The sequence below is a fragment of the Phragmites australis genome, chromosome 7, assembly GCF_958298935.1.
Source record: "Phragmites australis chromosome 7, lpPhrAust1.1, whole genome shotgun sequence".
Lineage (NCBI taxonomy): Eukaryota > Viridiplantae > Streptophyta > Magnoliopsida > Poales > Poaceae > Phragmites > Phragmites australis.
In genome coordinates, this window is record NC_084927.1 from 17,754,166 (window position 1) to 17,771,309 (window position 17,144).

The following is a 17,144-nucleotide window of genomic DNA, read 5'->3' on the forward strand; positions in this document are numbered from 1 at the left end:
ATTCAATGCACTCAAATTTAGTCTTAAGCTCTTCATGCTCCTTGTTTAGCAATTTAAATTTACTCAACAATTATTTTTAATTGGAAACAAATGTAGATGAATGTCATTGAGAGTATTGAATTTCTTAAGTTATTTAAATTGTTTCCTTAAGGCCCTTTGTTTCTCATTTATCAAATCAAGTAGTTCTTCATAGGAGGGAGAATCCTTATAGGATTCATCATCACTTACATCGCTTTCTATACCTTTGGCTATAAGGCACTTGTGAGATGATGGCTTACGTGGTGATGATCTTGAGGGAGAGCTTCTCTCGGAGGAGTGGATGGTGAGGCTCTCAATGCTTGAATTTTCATCTTAACCCACAGATCTTCATATACTTGCAAATGCTTTGCTTCTTCTTATTGTCTCCCTCTTATTTTTGGTCTTCTTTTCCTTCTTGACCAAGTCTTTCACGGAAATTGGATGATCAATCTTGGCATTGATCATCTTCATGTTCTTCTCCAATTGTGATATGAGCTTTGCGATCTTAGAATCCATCTCCTCATCACTTGACGTGTTTTGCTCATATTCTTCATCACTCTCTTTATCTTCTTCATCACCATCATCTTCGCTTGAGCTTTAATCTTGATCTTGTCTCCTCATCTTTGCCTTTATGTGTGAGCATGGTACTTGCTTGCTTGTGAGGGCAAGGCTCTTAGCGTCAGATGAGGTAGAAGCTTCAACCCTATGTTCATTGTCATCTCATGGGCAATAATCTTACCGAGAACTTGGCTTGAAGTCATCTTACTCATGACGTGGTTATCATAGATAATGGAAACAATTAACTTGTACTTTGTAAGAAGAGCTAGAAGTATTCTTCTCACCATTTAATCATCTTTAATTTGTATCAAACCTATCCTATTGATCTCATTGACAAGAATATTCAAATATGAGTACATATTATTAGTATTTTCATGAGCAAATTATTTGATGCTATTGAGCTAGAAGACTAACACATGATATTTCTCATTGCGTACATCTTTTGTGCCTTCATTTATTTCAATGAGACTAGTCCAAATATCATGTGCATTAGTGATAGAATAAGCACGATTAAATGCATTAACGTATAAAGATGATAAAAGGATACTCTTTATCTATGCTAATTACCTCTCCTTGTTTGCAAGGCATTGCCTTATCCCTTCCTCAGCGACTCTCCAAGCATCTAAACCTTTAGCTTGCAAATAACAGGTCATTAGAATTTTCCATCGGAGAAAATTAATGTCGTCGAAATGTGGAGCGCTATGGGTATCCATCCCAACCCCGGACGTCACAACTCTAGGATGATAAGTCTATCTAGAGTACGAGACTTTGATACCCCTGGTCATCAAGTTTCTTCTGGTCATGTCTCTTGAGCTACCAAGCCACTAATACAATGTCTTAAGCACAATGAGCCACCAAGGCGAGGTCTCACCACCAACCTCTCCTCCGATCACTTATGTGTCATCTTCACTTTGGAGCTTTAGTCACAAAAACAAGGACATCCACATCCCCGCGCAATCTTCTTGTCGTCGTTTCATACCAAGTCGAATGGTCAACAAGCTTGAGCCACCAGGCCTTAAAGTGCCAGCAAGTCACCAAGGCTCCAAGGCACCAGCATACCTCTCGGTACAAGGTTGGATCACTCCTTGATCCACTCTCTAGGTTGCAGCACCTAGCAACACTTCTCTCCGGACCTATGAGCACTAATCACCCTTTAATCTTATGCTTAATCATCTTGGATGATCACTTTTAGCACTTTGATGGTTAGGATGTCTTCTCAAATGTATATGAGCTTCTATGGACTCCAGTACCTTCAAATGACTAATAAGTGGCTAGTTATAGCCTTAAACCTGCCAGCTAGTCTTTACTCCAACAGCTTAACTTCACTGTGAACATTGGACGTTCTGACGTGACAATGGTACAAGCACCGGAACATCCAGTATGTACAACCTCAAAAATTAGCCGTTAGAACTCCACTCAGAACCACTATAAACACCAGACATTCTGGTGTAACTATAACTCCATCATCGTACTATTCAGTAAGTTGTCTTAAGCCAACCGAGTCACTTCTCTTCTTCTCTGCAAGAAATACTCCAGTGTGTTCAACTCAAAGCGCTGGACATTTCGTGTGTTGATCTTCAACTCTCTTGAAAAAATCCCATATTCTATTAAATGCTCTGATGTTGTTACTCCTCTAACGCCGGACCATCCGATGAGATGATCCTCACCCTCCGTCAGAAATACTTCGATGTGCTCAACGGGGCATCATCAGATCTTCCGGTGAGTGCAACTTCGCTGAACTCTTACTCCGACATTGCCAAAGCTTTTATCACTGAACTATCCAGTGAATTCAACAACCTCTAGACAAAATGCTCTGATAAGTGTAAACTCCTCTGCACCGAACTATTCAGTAAGGATAATTTCTCTATGACTTCTCTAATTCAATAAAACTTTATCCCGGCTACGGTGCTTCTTCATGTATTACATTTATTAGCCCTACTAATATATATTCTTGACAAACATGTTAGTTTAAATGACTATATTATTATTAATCATCAAAATAACAATCATTATCTAATAAGATCATTTTCGCTACAATATCTGTTCCTATAATTCTTTTCATAGGAGGTCTATTAATTTAAATATTAATGTTAGAAAATGTAAAAAAACTCAGTAATGATTTGAGTCGGGAGGTAGAAGTTGGGCTAGTTTGAGCTTGCTTCGCGGGCCATTTCACTTTTCCAATCGGTTTTCTTCTAGAACTAGCTGACAAATGGCCCTGTTTTATTCCAGTCAGGGCTAAAACCGACTAGAATAAGTATTTACTAACCAATTTTATATCCCGAGTCACCTATAGGAACATAAACCGATAAAAAAATTATTCAGTTGGTTTTTCCTGCCAGATTATTTAAAAACCGCCTGGAATTAATGTATTTGTAGTAGTGTGCGCATGTGCCCTATGCTCGTAAATCAACTATCTTTGGACCATAACGAGATGCGTGAGCCATATGTCCTTCCATATTAGCTTCATGTGCTCTATTACATAGTAAGATCATCTATTTTCCCTCGCTTTGTTTCTTCACGTAGCATGTATGGTTCCTTAAAATTCGTTTACAGCCTAATCCGTCTAGAGAGCACGCTCATGTACGTATAATATCTCTCTTATATTTTTGTCATTATTTCGTGTAAAAAGATTAATTCATAGGTGTTAGATTTGAAACACAAAGTCTTATAAGCTGGTCTAGACATATTTGAACTATCAAGATGGTATTAAATCTTCTTTAACACTTAGATCACACAGGTTAAAACAAGAAATACTAATGGATAAGGTATTACATTTCCCCCAAGAGTTGGCGCCCTCGAAAGCTTACCGCGTACGCGGTAAACAAATACCTAGGATCTCTCCTCGATACCACGACCATGACATGTCCTCTTTACGGGCCTACACGTATACACTCATATAACGAGAGTTGACTCTAATACCATATGTAACACCTCGCCTCCAAAATTCGTTTACAGTCTAACCCTCGTATAAGGCAGGCTCATATACACATAGCATATCTCTTACACTTTTGTTATCTTTTCCTGTAAAATAGTTAACTTTGAGTTGTTATGTTTAGAATACAAAAACTTATAAATTAGTCCAAACCCATTTAAACTATTAATATAATACTAAATCTATCACACTAGAACACTTAACCATACGGATCAAAACCAAAAATATTAATGGACTGAAGTATTACATCTCGTTTTCCTTCTGAAAGAAGCTGAAATACTGGTAACCCTGAAACGGTTTAGGTCCAATAATCATGAACTTTTCGCATCATGTAACTATACCAATTTTAGTTATCAGTGTCTACAAATGCTTTGGTACAGCATGTACATTCGTAAGGTGTGTTACTTTTTCTTAGACATAAGTTGCATTTTTCATCCATCGGTTCAAGTAAAACTCAATTTTTATGCACATCCTACGATCACAAGTGCTTAAAAGAGAGAATGTCATTGTTAAGCACCTGTATAGAAACTCTTCTCTGCAATACAAATGACACGTCATTAAGCACTTGTATAAGAACTCTTATATCAAATTAACAAAGCCACATAGTTGTTTCGCAGGTACCCCATAGGCCTGCGAGCATTCGCAGTGTGGAACCATCTCATCTATCTGAAACATTACAAATGTTTCGCCGGGAACAGTTTACACACTTCCATGCATAACAGGCAAGCTAACATGGTATCAATTTCAAGTTTGTAGCATCTAGGCTACTAAAAAGTTATAAGTGTTTCGGTAATTAATAATAATTACATCATTATGTTTAGCAAAAAATTTTAAGAGTAATTAAAAGATTAGTTCATAATATTATTGGATGATCTTGGTTCCTTAATTGATGGTTGAGCGATCAAATGATATGAACGTCAAGATTGAGGAGCGATCAAATGATATGAACGTCAAGATTGAGAATATTTTAATTCTAAGTGTCACAAGAAGATGAAGGACACTTAGAGTAACATAGTCTCTCTTTTATTCTTTGACTGTACTATAAGGATGGTTCGACGTATATATCAGAAGCTTTATCGAAGCATTTAGTATAGTAATGGCTAGTTTTGGATGGACGATTCATATCGGATGGTCTTGATGTTTAGTGCCTATGCACACCAGATCATCCGACGTTCATGAAATATTTGGTGGTTGAACAACAGCTAGTTTTAACCTCTAGCCTATATGTATCCCCTCGTTTCATCTCATCTCACTAGGTAACCTTGCAATTCAGAAGTGCTAAAACACTTAGTTCATGATCAAGAAGCAAGGGACTGCACTAAAGTGATTTGCAAAGTTCTTAATTAAAGATTAAGAATATTATTATTACAAGGAGAGTCGCAAGTGCGTATCTAACTATAGTCTAGACTTGATTTGAGTCAAATGGAGCTATTAGCTTATTACTATTTGTAGTTGGCAACACCTAGCCGATCTTGTTGATTGAATGTGTCTTGATGAACTCTTGAAATTCTTGTGGAGCCTTAAAAGAAAGATTTATGCTTGGTTTAAAACTCGTCAATCCAAAAATGAAAAAGTGATTATCACTACATAGCACTTGAGTCTTGATAACTAAAGAGGAGTGATATCCTTAATAAATACCTCAACGAGGATTAGAGAGAATGACAACTCTTTGATAACTTAGAAAAAATTTCAATATCTTCTTACTCATCTCTTATTTTCCTATATTTACTTTAAGCATTTACTTTCTTATAAACTAATGTTCCGCAATTCTCTTTTAATGGTAACTTGCATATTTTCTTACTTAGGATTCTATCATACTTTACTATTCATATAGGATAAAATTATTTACCTATTCTAATGTTCGGTTAAAATAATTTTAATTAAAACTCAATTCACCCTCCCCTCCCCTTTGAACCATTCGATCCTTTCGAAGTTGCAAAACCCAACAAAAACCAAACTATAAAATGAGCTGATTATATAATGAAACTGTCCATTCCAGAATTATTATGGCTAATGTTGGTATGATATGATATAACACATTCAGATGCAACAATATGAACTAATGATATTGCAACTGCTCACTTCAAAATTAGTACGAAGACTGGTATAATGTGATAAGTGCATTCCAGTGCAAGCTAATCTGGTGTTCTTAGCAAAATGCAAGAGTAGCCGATGGGCACTCATATAAGGTACATCGCAAAATTGAGATTTATAACAGTTTTACAAGTCAAATCTAACACCATCTTCTACTCATAAGCTAGTCATCTAATCCTCATGCAACGCCTTCATTAAGTACAGCCTGTTGAAATTCTGGCCAGCAACCCTGCGATTGTGATGCAAATTACATCAATATGAATGCACAATGATAGTGGAACCAACAAACAAAAGGAATATCTCAGTTGTTAGTTTACTGTACTATTGACATATACATGTGAGGGAAAAAATGCACCACTTCATGCTACAAGGGATGCAAGTGGTCAACCCGCTGACTCGTTCTGGTTATTTTCCCTATTTACAACCATGCGTATGAACCTCCAATTCAGCGAAGAGGGTTTTGACTTTTGGATCAACCCACTCTAGTATCTCCATACTACCAAGCATAGTATGCTAAGCTCATTCCATCAACTATCTAAGGAATGGCAAGACTATTTTGTGATGACGTAGATCAACCTGATTTAGAAAGCTGATTGCAGCCAGTGGGGATCACTTGGGCAAGAAAAGGTGGCATTTGCAAAAAAATAGGCTACAAAATAGTATTTAACGATAAGTAAATCAAGTTTCAATACAAGTTCACCAGATTGGACGATTATACAATAGTGAGACTCAAATTAACCTCTAAAAAATCTCAATATCACTAACATGACTGCATCTGGAAGAAAAATTGGTTTGTGCATTCATAGCCAGCCAGAAAAATCCTACATCTAATGTCTCTAAAATAGAATCATGCAAGACCTTTGGAACTCACTAAAGATAGCCATAAACATATTGCAGAATCTCTACCTGTTAATATAATCATGCAAGACCTTTGGAACTCACTAAAGTTAGCCATAAACATATTGCAGAATCTATACCCGTTAATATGGTTGCAGTAACTGGAGATCTGATTGGTTACAAGATAGCCCTCCAATCGTGATGGCTCAGGAATTGGCTTAAAGATAGGATTGGACGGATCTTCTTCTGGTAATGGCTCCTCGCCAGCAGCTTTTCTCGCCATGTTCTCTTGCCTGTATCAGCACAAATACAAGGAGAATGAAAATAGCCACAAACACGCTCCACTTATTTCTAAGTGAGAAAGCACATCACTTAAATAACTGCTAAGGTAGAACAATAGAACCATGAAGGATATGAGAGAAACACATATCACAAAGGATATGAAAGAAACGCATGAGCTCATAGTTATCAAGGCGTCGAGGCGCTCAGTGGTGTTCTCTGGAGCCGTCGCCTCACCTAGTTCGGGTATGGCATCCGCGTGTCCGCTCATGGCGTCGCCTTAGAGCACCGGGACACCGTATTGCTCAAGGCAGAAGCCGCGAGGCTGAACTAGCGCGCACGGGAAAATAGAGAGCGCAAACGGGGAAGCAGAGAGGGAGCTCAGGTGGGAAAAAGAAAAGAAAGAGACAGAGAGCGCACGCGAGGGAAGTTTTGGAGGGTACGCGCCGCCGTCGCTCTAGAAGACCAGAAAGAACACCAGAAACCCACTCACCAAATCCGTCGTCGCTGCCTAGTCTACCACCGTCACCTCCGCAGCCCTCGGCCCTCCTCTGCTCAGCCCACCCTCTGCTGGTCTGTCGCCGCCTCCCTAGTCCCCACCTCCTCCGATGCTCCACGCTCCAGTCCAGCACGCCTCCTACCCTCCTCTACCATCCACTGGTCCGCTGCATCGCCTCCTGTCGTGCCCTCTTCTGCTCAGTGCCTCAGTCTGCCGGATCTGTGATCTGCTCCCCTGTTGCGGTGTGTGGACTCCTCTGCAGCCTGCAGCGGTGCCGGCGTAGCTCCTCTTCCACTGTCCACTGGACTGGATTGGTACTTGCTTAGCTCCTCCACAGCTCCTGGGATTGATTTGCTTGTGTGCTCTACTGATCTGCGTGTTATTAGTTGTGTACTTGTGTACTGCTAGTTGAGGGAGGCACCGGGAGGCGGATTAGTTGTGTACTTGTGTACTCTTCTGCTTGCTATTAGTTGTGTACTTGTTTTCTGCTATTAGTTGTGTACTTGACTACTTGTGTACTGCTTTTTTTTCAAAAATTGTGCTTGTACATTCATGTGAAGTGAGTATGGCGTCGCCTCGCCTCACGCCATACTCACCTAGAAGGTGTGCATGTAGTCAGGCGCCTCGCCTCGCCTTACCGCCATAATAACTATGCATGAGCTAACAAAGTATACATTAACTATGAAGTAAGCTTTTTTCCACCTTCTCTTTTGAAGCCATGCCTGCTGCTGTGACTGTTGTCTTGAGACGTTGCGGTAATGATATTGGAACTGAATCGCAAGGAAGGCAATCAGTCAAACAACTAGATTATCAATTCAACCTCGCATTATGGAGCAATTCTTTTTCAAAACAAAACCTTGCTCTGCTCTGATGAAAGATCATCCATGCACCCAATCAGAAACTCCAAGTTCCTTTCCATAAAAGGAGCAGTTGACAATTTAAGTCTGTCAAAGTCACACTGAAACACAAGAGGAAGACATTAATGTAACTCAAACAGCTGGTAAGAGATGGGGACACAAAAACCATACAAGAGTTTCTGCACGTAAAATCTGAACCTGTGAAACAGGTGACTCAGGTTCCAGCTCCTTCATGAAGGCACTGACAAGCGCTGAGTTGGAAACTTTAATCTGTGATAGAAACAAGACAGAACACATGAGGATATCAAATTCACCCTTTCAACCAAAATGGAAGATATAAGAGTGCCTACCGGTATCTCTTCAAAAATATCAACCCATGACAATTTCTTTTCTCTTAACCTGTAAAAGTAAAATGTCATTTGTGTACACCACGTTTGACAATGATTGAGCCACAGAAAAGAAGCTGTACTTCTCTCCAGTTAAACCATTGTTGCGGTAAAGATCCATAAATGAATCTGTGAGTTTCAGGGCTTTGAGAGCTAGCACTCCTTGACTTGACCTAGATGGGTCATAAACGATGCACACGCATCTCCTGATATTTTCCTAAAATGTGCAAATGTTATGTTCAGCACACAAAATAGGAGAAAATATATCAAGAACCATGATGATGTTAGGAAGACATCTGATAATAAGATCTAAGTAAAATACTCAACAACAAGTTGAGGTAGACTCAGTGAAAAAAAATCAAAGCTAAATTTGGACTGGACAAGATATACATGCAACATTGCTACTATCAAGAGAAGCAGCAGGAACTCATACAAGCAATACAACTACAATTGTTTAGTTATTCGTAACGTTAACTATGGCTAGATCGCAAAAGGTAGGATCAGACATCTTAATATACTAATCAGAAGCCACATATTGCGATCCACCATAAAGAATTATTTCAATTAGATAACTATAGAAACTCTCGTAGGTGGTCCCACTGAATCCTATTTCGACAGGATAGCACGGCCACAAATGATCCATACTCCGCATCCAACTTTAGCCTCCCCTTATCCCTTCTCTCAAATGCTTACAGCTCTATCCCTCTATTATATTTTACTGATTTTTGTTGTTGTAAAGTATTTGGAACATGAAGTACCTGAAATATATTCAAACTTGATAGAACCTAAAACTGGTTGAAACCTAGAGCCTGATATCTCAAACAGCATCAAAACTGGGAGGGGCAAATTTTGTGTTACCATAGCAGGTACGTCGGCATGCACACACGCTCGCCTGCCCACACACACTGACTGACTGAAAGCAGCTTATACAACTAGCATGAAGAGCTTTCTAAGGGAACTCCCGAGTCCCAATAAACTCCTTATCATAAAACTACCATATTTTACATCACCAAATCGGTTTTTCATGGTACATCAAAACAACAGAGGACTCTGACTAGTAAGTGTAGATATGTTGTCAGTGGACTCGAGCTACAGTTTTCTTTCCTGGGCCATAGAACTATTTTGCAGGTTGCTATTCTACGCTTAGATAGCAGATCAGACCACTAACGCAGGCATGATGTAAACTGATTCGGAAAAAAATGTTAATGAAAAGAAGTGAAAATAGAATCTTTCAAGCTGGGAGAGGACAATTCAATACTTCCTCCAGTCACAAATAATTGACATTTTGGACAAGATCCGGTCAAACTTTTGACTATTAATTAACTTTTAAAATATTTAGTTTGGAAACATTCTAGTAGAAAATAATGGTCAAAGGTACACAAGAGATACCGTCATGTCCGAAATGCCATGTATTTGACTGGAGGTAGTATTAGTGAAAAGGTTGGATGACTAACACAGATAAATCATTGGATCCATACCTGATAGTTCATAAATGTTTCAATCAGTTCCACAGTTTGAAAAGATCCAAGCAAGCAAGATTGATACCTGTAAGAATACGCAAAAACAATGCAATGTAAATAAGCTCAAAACATAAATATAGAATAGATAATGACAGAAAAAAGAAGGGCACTAGAAACCGCCACTGTAGCAATACGAAACATAATACTAAAGCTCCTAAAATGTTGGACAAGCAGTAACAACACCACACCTTGTGTAGCAAGCAGTTGTGGTCACACGCTGTAGTTAGAAATGCATCCATATTTGTAAGCACACGGCAGGTATTATTGGCCGACATGCCAAGAGGCAAGAGGGGTAAAATATAGCACATGTGCACTGAATAAGTAAATATAAAACCGATTAACGCCAATTAACATATCCCAATAAAGTCAAGCAACCAATACCAATCACCAAAATATAAACAGTTGCAGCAGCTTGAATGCTGCCCCCACATCACAAAAAGATTTAGCAATCTCTCGCAAACTAATGCATCCAAAATATGATTATATATAAATGTCAATTTAAGTACAAGGTTCCAACAATTTCTGTTAACAGGCCTTGATTTAGCTAAATCATTGAAATGAACAGAATTTGCACACATGCAATATTGTTAGTTTCAGTAGGATATAATCCTAAAGGCATCTCAAATACAAGTCTGTTATCAGCGGCAACAGCAGTAGCATAACATAACACAAAATGAAAATATCCCAAATTTGTCTAACCACACTATTTCTTACATGCCTACAGTGTTCCACGAGATAATAAAAACACAACATACTGAACAAATAGTGAAGTGAAAGGAATTACAAGACTCTTATGGCCAAAAGAAAAGGCTAAGTTTTCACCAATCATAGACAATTAAAAACAAAAAAAGTCCAATTCTGGTCCCCCAACTCTGGCGTTGGCTTAAAAATAGTCCCTCGTCTCTAATACTGGTTATGTTTGGTACCTGAACTATCAAAACCGTTCAACACCAGTCCCTCCTCTCCAAAGCAGGTGGTTTTGCACACATGGCCATGCTGACTAGGATCCCACATGGCATAGGTTTGAGGACTCAGCCCAATCTATTCTCCCTTCCCTCCTGCATTATCTCTATATACCCGCTCACACTTTCAAATCCCTGGCCACAAATTCCCCATTCTGACTGCTGCCTGCTGCTCCCCAATCCCACCACCCGAACCTACATTCTGGCCGTCGCCCGCACCTCCATTGTTGCCATCATCTGCACCCGGCACCCCAATCCCACTGTCCCTACAACAATCTCACAGCCTGTACCCCAACCCTACCTGTCCCGCCGCCGCACGCAAGCCATGCCACTAGAACAAATGTGACTCATTAGCACTAATCTGTTACCTCTTGAAGCTAAACAAAAGTCTGCACTACCACTACTGCTGCCCTCAAATAAACAAATCGAAGCACAAGGTTGAACTAATCAAGCAAACGGATATGTCCAGGACACGCAAATCAACCAGTCATGATGCATAACTGATGATAGATGGGATTAGGGACCTCCGACGGTGGGATTGGTGTGCGATGGTGGGATTAGTACAGCTAGGCGTCCACCGGGAGAGGAGAAAATGAGCGAGATGGAAAGAGATTAGAAGGGGAGCAAAGAAAAGAGGGGGCTGACATCAGATGGCCACATTGGATCTGACTCAGCTAAGCCACATATGCGAAACCACCATGGAAGAAGCACAAGGACTGATGTTGAACGGTTAATAGTTCAAGGACCAAACATAACTGGTATTAGAGATGAGGGACCAATTTTAAACCAATGCAAGAGTTGGGGGACCAAAATTGGACTTTTTTCCTTAAAATGGCAAACAGATCACAGTCATCTATACTCAAAAGCTACTTAGTTATGCAAGATCATGTAACATAATGCATAAATATTGCAGAGAATGCATTTTTACCAATGCACGTGTCAGAAATCTCAATACAGCACTGACTATTTATGAATGAATTGAATATCGATATGGTACTACATGAAAATGAAATAGCATAGCATACCATCCAATAGTGTTATTGTCAACATTAACTTCCCTCAAGCACCTCATCATCTCAAGCTGGTAATTTGCACCATCTGTGTCTGCTTCCTCATCATCTTCTCTGATCTGCAGTGAAATACGTATGTGTGTCATAGACTCATAGCAAAAGCAGAATCCACAAGCAACTGCTAAGAATGTTGAAGACTCACAGGGAAAGGAAAACAGTTGGTCACTTCCAGAACACTGCCAACATCCAAACCAAGGAGTTGACCCGTAACTAGAGCGGGCGCAAACTCCTCACAGTGCTTAATGATCTTCAGGACAGCCTGTACAATAGATCAAAAAAATTGAATGATTGCAAGTAAAAATAACCCTAGCAAAGCTGTGGTTTGTGAAATTGAGATTAGAAAGAAAATGGTTGTAGTCATGGGAAAATGGTTGTAATCAAGGATACTCTAACTGATGTAAATCAAATAAACTGCGTGAAAATTTTCTTTTTTGTCAACTGTCAATCCTGAATACATCAGATCACTGCGTTCAATTCACTATATTCATATCCAAGATACTGTTGCACCAGTTTAACTCTTTATATGTGCAAATAGTAGTGCCTAAACAGATTGGTTTTCAGGAAGTTGTAGTACTACTATTCGACCATGCGCTTTCAGATGAGTAAAATCTTGACATAGCATCAACTGTGTTACGTCAATTCTGTGAAAGAGTATGCAAAGCAAATGGCATCATCGTGGTGGATTATGGTTCTACAATTACAGTATTCACCTAGCGCACTACAAATCAAACAAAATTTCACTTAATGTCTAAAACTTGTGTTGCCTACATTCATAAAACAAAATCCACCTCAAAAATAACAAGGCAATCTAGTAATCGCTCATCAATGCCTAAACCCTTCACACGCCTTGAGAACCACAACAATCTTCTGGGTGTCATCTCCTTAAGACCTTGAGATAAACATTCATAAAGAAATTTACCACCACATGTAGCCCCAAAAAAAGCGTGATTTCCCCTTATTTCCATCCCCTACGTAGCACGCTCTTCGTCATCTATACAGATCCATCCAAACGCCATGAGCTTCCCCTTTTCTCTCAAATCTCAACACGTCAACTACCAAATCGCACGAGCAAACAATAAACAGGAGGGGGGTCGGAAGCAATCACCAGGCCTTCCATCTGCACGACGCGGAGCGGCGTCGGCGCCTCCTCGGTGACCGTCGACACGGCCTGCAGGAACGACCTCATTCCTCCCGGTGCCGCTGCTGCAGAAAACCAGACAACCGAACCGACCGCCCAGGGTTAGAATAGAGCACGGGACGGGTGACGAAGTAAAAGAGTCGGCGAGAGGGTAGTGCTGGCGCGTCGCTTACGATTCGCCATGGCTACTCGGTGCTGGATGGTCGAGACGGCGGCGGCGCGCGAGGGCAGGAGGATGCGTGTGCTCTTGGAAGGACGACGCGACCAGACAGGCGAGGAAGAATAGCGGAGGGAGGATAGGGTTTTCTTGGGTGCGGCCGCGCGAGGGTGGAATCGTGTGCGAGTCCAATGAGAATCTTTTTAATAATATTATTTTATTAAAAAATTATAAATATCTCTATTATTTAAAAAATTTATATAGTTATCCATCCTCAACAGACAAACATCCTACCACCTAGGCCTTATGAGCCGTCCACCATCCTACGCAGCATGAGCGCACCCACCCACCCACCTAGGCTCCTACGTCAGGACCTGCCCCACCGAGCTAGGTCGCATGTGCCTCTTGTCTCACTAGGCCACATGTCCTTATCCGTCTAGGCCGTCCCTCTCCGTGGCACACCTCTAACCGCATGGGCCACTCTAGGTGCATGTGGAGCTCGACCCGGCCACCCTCGAGCGATGCCCTGCCTAGGCTACTGCCCACAGTAGCCGAGCCGACCTATGACAGCACCAACCGCCTGACTCTACCACAGCCTACTCACCTCTGCACATGAACAAACACTTATGAGCCAACACGCTTCTGAGCCGCTTGTCACACGCACAAGCCCCACGCGCACCCGCTAAAATAGCCGGCAACTCTAGTAGCCTTTCCACGCATAAAGTGAGCACGATCTGTACGTGCCCGAGACACCAAAACTACATGGTTTGCCTTATATGTTGCAGGGAAAATAGTCATATTAGATCATGTTTGTAATTTTGGTGATTAATAACATAGTCAATGGGACTAATATGTTTGCTAAGAATATATATTAGTAGATCTTATAGATGCAATACATGAAGAAGTCACCGAAGTTGGGACAAAGTTTGGTTAAATTGAAAAAAGTCTGGAGAAATGAACTCACTGGATGGTCCGGTGTTCACATAGATGAACACACCGGAGCATTATGTCCAGAGGCATTTGACCTCACCGGAAGGTCCGGTGCCAAGTGTTTGCTAAACACTGGAGTATTTCTTAGTGACACGTGTGCAAAATGGATACCAGTGCTACGCTGGATGGTCTAATGCTATGAAAGTGCACACACCAGATAATGAATAGTGTAAAGAGGAAGAAGAAGCAGAAAACCCTACCGAATAGTCCGATGATTGATTTGAACACACCGGAGGCAAGCGTCGGAGCATTGTTGAAAAAGGGGAGAATGCAGTGACCTCATCGGAAGGTCCGTTGCTCTGAAGATCAACTCACTGAAGTAATATTTCTAGAGAGTGTTGCATTGGGTCGTTGGCCGAAGACAACCCACCGGATAGTTCGGTGACGAAGATGTGCACACCGGAGGCTTCACCGGAGCAATTTGTGCAAAGGAGATGCATAGGCTCGGATGGCTCAGATAACTCACCAGAAAGTCCGGTGATAAAGGAGTTTACACCAGAGTGTCTGGTGTTCACAACGGCATTTGTGAGGTTCCAACGGCTAGTTTGCGAGAGTGTACTCACCGGATGATCCGATGTTAGTACTACTGTTCTCACCGGATCATCCGGTGTTAACAGCTTTTCAAAGCCGTTGGGTTAACGGCTAATGCGTGGATTTGAGGGTATAAATACCCCTACACTCAGTCATTTGAAGGTGTAACGTGGCGTTGGAGTCTAGAAAAGTTCATATATATATAAGAAGACATCCAAACTACCAAAGTTCTTAAAGTGATCATCCAAGGTAATTAAGAATAAATTAGAGAGTGATTAGTGCTTATAGGCCTAGAGAGTATGTTGTTAGGTGATTGCTGCCTAGAGAGTGGATTAAGGAGTGATGCAAACTTGTACCTCTTGGTACGCCAGAACCTTGGAGTCTTGGTGACTCCCGGTAAATTTGTTGACCCTCCGACTTAGTGTGGAGCGGCGACGAGAGACATGTACAGGGACGCGGAGACCCTTGACTTGGTGGCTCAAGCTCCGAAGTGATCACAATGCGAGGAACCAGAAGAGACTAGTGGTGAGACATTGCCTAAGTGTATTGGTGTCTCATCTGGGTAGAGGTCTTGTCTTTGTGACTTGGTGGCTCAAGAGTCGTGACTGGGTGTCGACCGGGAGCATTGTCACGACCCAAATTCTTAATCACGCGATTAAGCATGATGAAAGGATCGAATGGCCCAAGAGGGGGGTTGAATTAGGTGCTAATTAAAACTTCTACCGCTTTCTAAAATAAATGACAACCTTAGCCTAGATAAAGGAGAATGCAACTACGTGATTTAAACTAGGACAAGGCAATTAAACAAGCAAGATAACTAAGAGGGAAAACGGTGAAAAGAAAGACTTGCAAGAACCAAGATACTCAAAGTAAAATGCGGAAATGTAAATAGTTGGAGAAGAGAACACCAATTTTTTCCCGAGGTTTCGAGAAGTTGGCACTTTCCCCTAGTCCTCGTTGGAGCATCCACAAAGGATGTAGCTCCCCCTTGAGTCACCAAGACTCAAGTGCTCCCTCTTGATTGCCGCTTCTCCATCTCCGGATTGACGAGCATCAAACCAAGTACATCATCTCTTCCCGGGGCTCCCACAAGTCCTCCAAGAGCTCACCGAGAACACCTTCGATCACCAAGACCGTCTAGGTGTTGCCAACCACCAAGAGTAACAAGCTTCAAGCTTCACTTGACAAAGACAAAGCCTAGACAACAGCTAGATGCACACTTGTTACTCTCCAAGCACTAAGGATGTCCTTAATCTTCAACTAAGAACTTGAGATTAAACACAAGTGCTCTCTCTTGCTTCTAAATGACACACCAAGTGTATGAGCTGCTACAGGGTCACAAGAGATACTAAGAAGTCCAAATGAGTAGGTATTTATAGGCTAAGTATCAAGAATTAGCCGTTGCCTAACAACCCAGAATTTTTCTTAACGCTGGAAGTTCCGGTGTGAATAACTCACTTCACATCGGAATATAAGGTGCTAATTCCCCTGACAAAATAGTCGTTAACTGTTCCATTAGCCGTTAAAGCTCCGGCGTTTAATCCGGATTTACGCTGGATTATCCGGCGCATGGAAACAGGCCAGATGATAGTTTGCAACCTCTATATATAAATTCATCTGGTGAATACTCTTTTCTACGCCGGACCATCCGGCGCATTGAAACCGGCCAGACAATAGTTTGCAACCTCTCTGTATAAATTCATCCGGTGAATACTCTTCACAACGCCGGACCATCCGTCGTGGACTTCAACAATTTTTCGACTCAGAACTCTTAGGAAATTGCTCCGGTGAGAATACTCTTCATACAGAGGATCATCCGGTGAGTTGAATTTTCGCTGAATTTATCTAATTCAAACAATCTTGAGTTCTAACTTCTTGGACATTAAACCAAAAGCTTGTATGATCAACCTAGGTCTAAAAATTCACAAGTGTGCATCAACTATGTCTAGACTCACCTAGGTCAAGCTACAACTCTTAACCCCTCTTTATAGTATGGTCAAAAGACTAAAAAAGAAATAGAACCTATACTACTTTAAGTGTCCTTCATCTCCTTGTGACACTTAGAACTAGAAGATCCTTAACCTTCATGTACCAGTCCTTTGATCGTCCATATAAGCGCTTAAAGGGCCAAGAGTATCAAGGCATCATTGTTAACTAAGTTTTTCTTTTTCTTTGATACTGCTCAAGACGCATACGTTAGTCACAGTGATACGGTTGTCATTAATCACCAAAACTCTTACCTCTTACCTAGGGGCCTAGATGCTACACATGATCATGGTTTTGAAGGATTATGTTTAATTTTTGCGTAATTAT

At 41.0% G+C, this 17,144-nt stretch overlaps 1 protein-coding gene across 2 annotated transcripts; it reads right to left on the minus strand.

Moving 5' to 3' along the window:
• Positions 1–5,577: 5,577 nt before the first annotated feature.
• LOC133924063 (eukaryotic translation initiation factor 3 subunit H-like) lies at positions 5,578–13,485 on the minus strand. 2 transcript variants are annotated; one of them, XM_062369434.1, is made up of 12 exons: positions 13,327–13,485; positions 13,121–13,218; positions 12,158–12,274; positions 11,971–12,074; positions 9,942–10,008; positions 8,547–8,680; positions 8,428–8,476; positions 8,276–8,347; positions 8,077–8,178; positions 7,923–7,990; positions 6,583–6,735; positions 5,578–5,834 (listed from the first exon to the last, which is right to left on the minus strand). In XM_062369434.1, exons 1-12 carry the CDS (start codon positions 13,334–13,336, stop codon positions 5,777–5,779), a joined length of 1,032 nt encoding a protein of 343 aa, XP_062225418.1. In that variant the 5' UTR covers positions 13,337–13,485; the 3' UTR covers positions 5,578–5,776. The 2 variants fall into 2 exon arrangements, with proteins under 2 accessions (XP_062225418.1, XP_062225417.1); XM_062369433.1 differs by lacking the exon at positions 5,578–5,834 and adding an exon at positions 6,427–6,463 and having other exon boundaries at positions 6,535–6,735.
• Between the last annotated feature and the right edge of the window lie 3,659 nt (positions 13,486–17,144).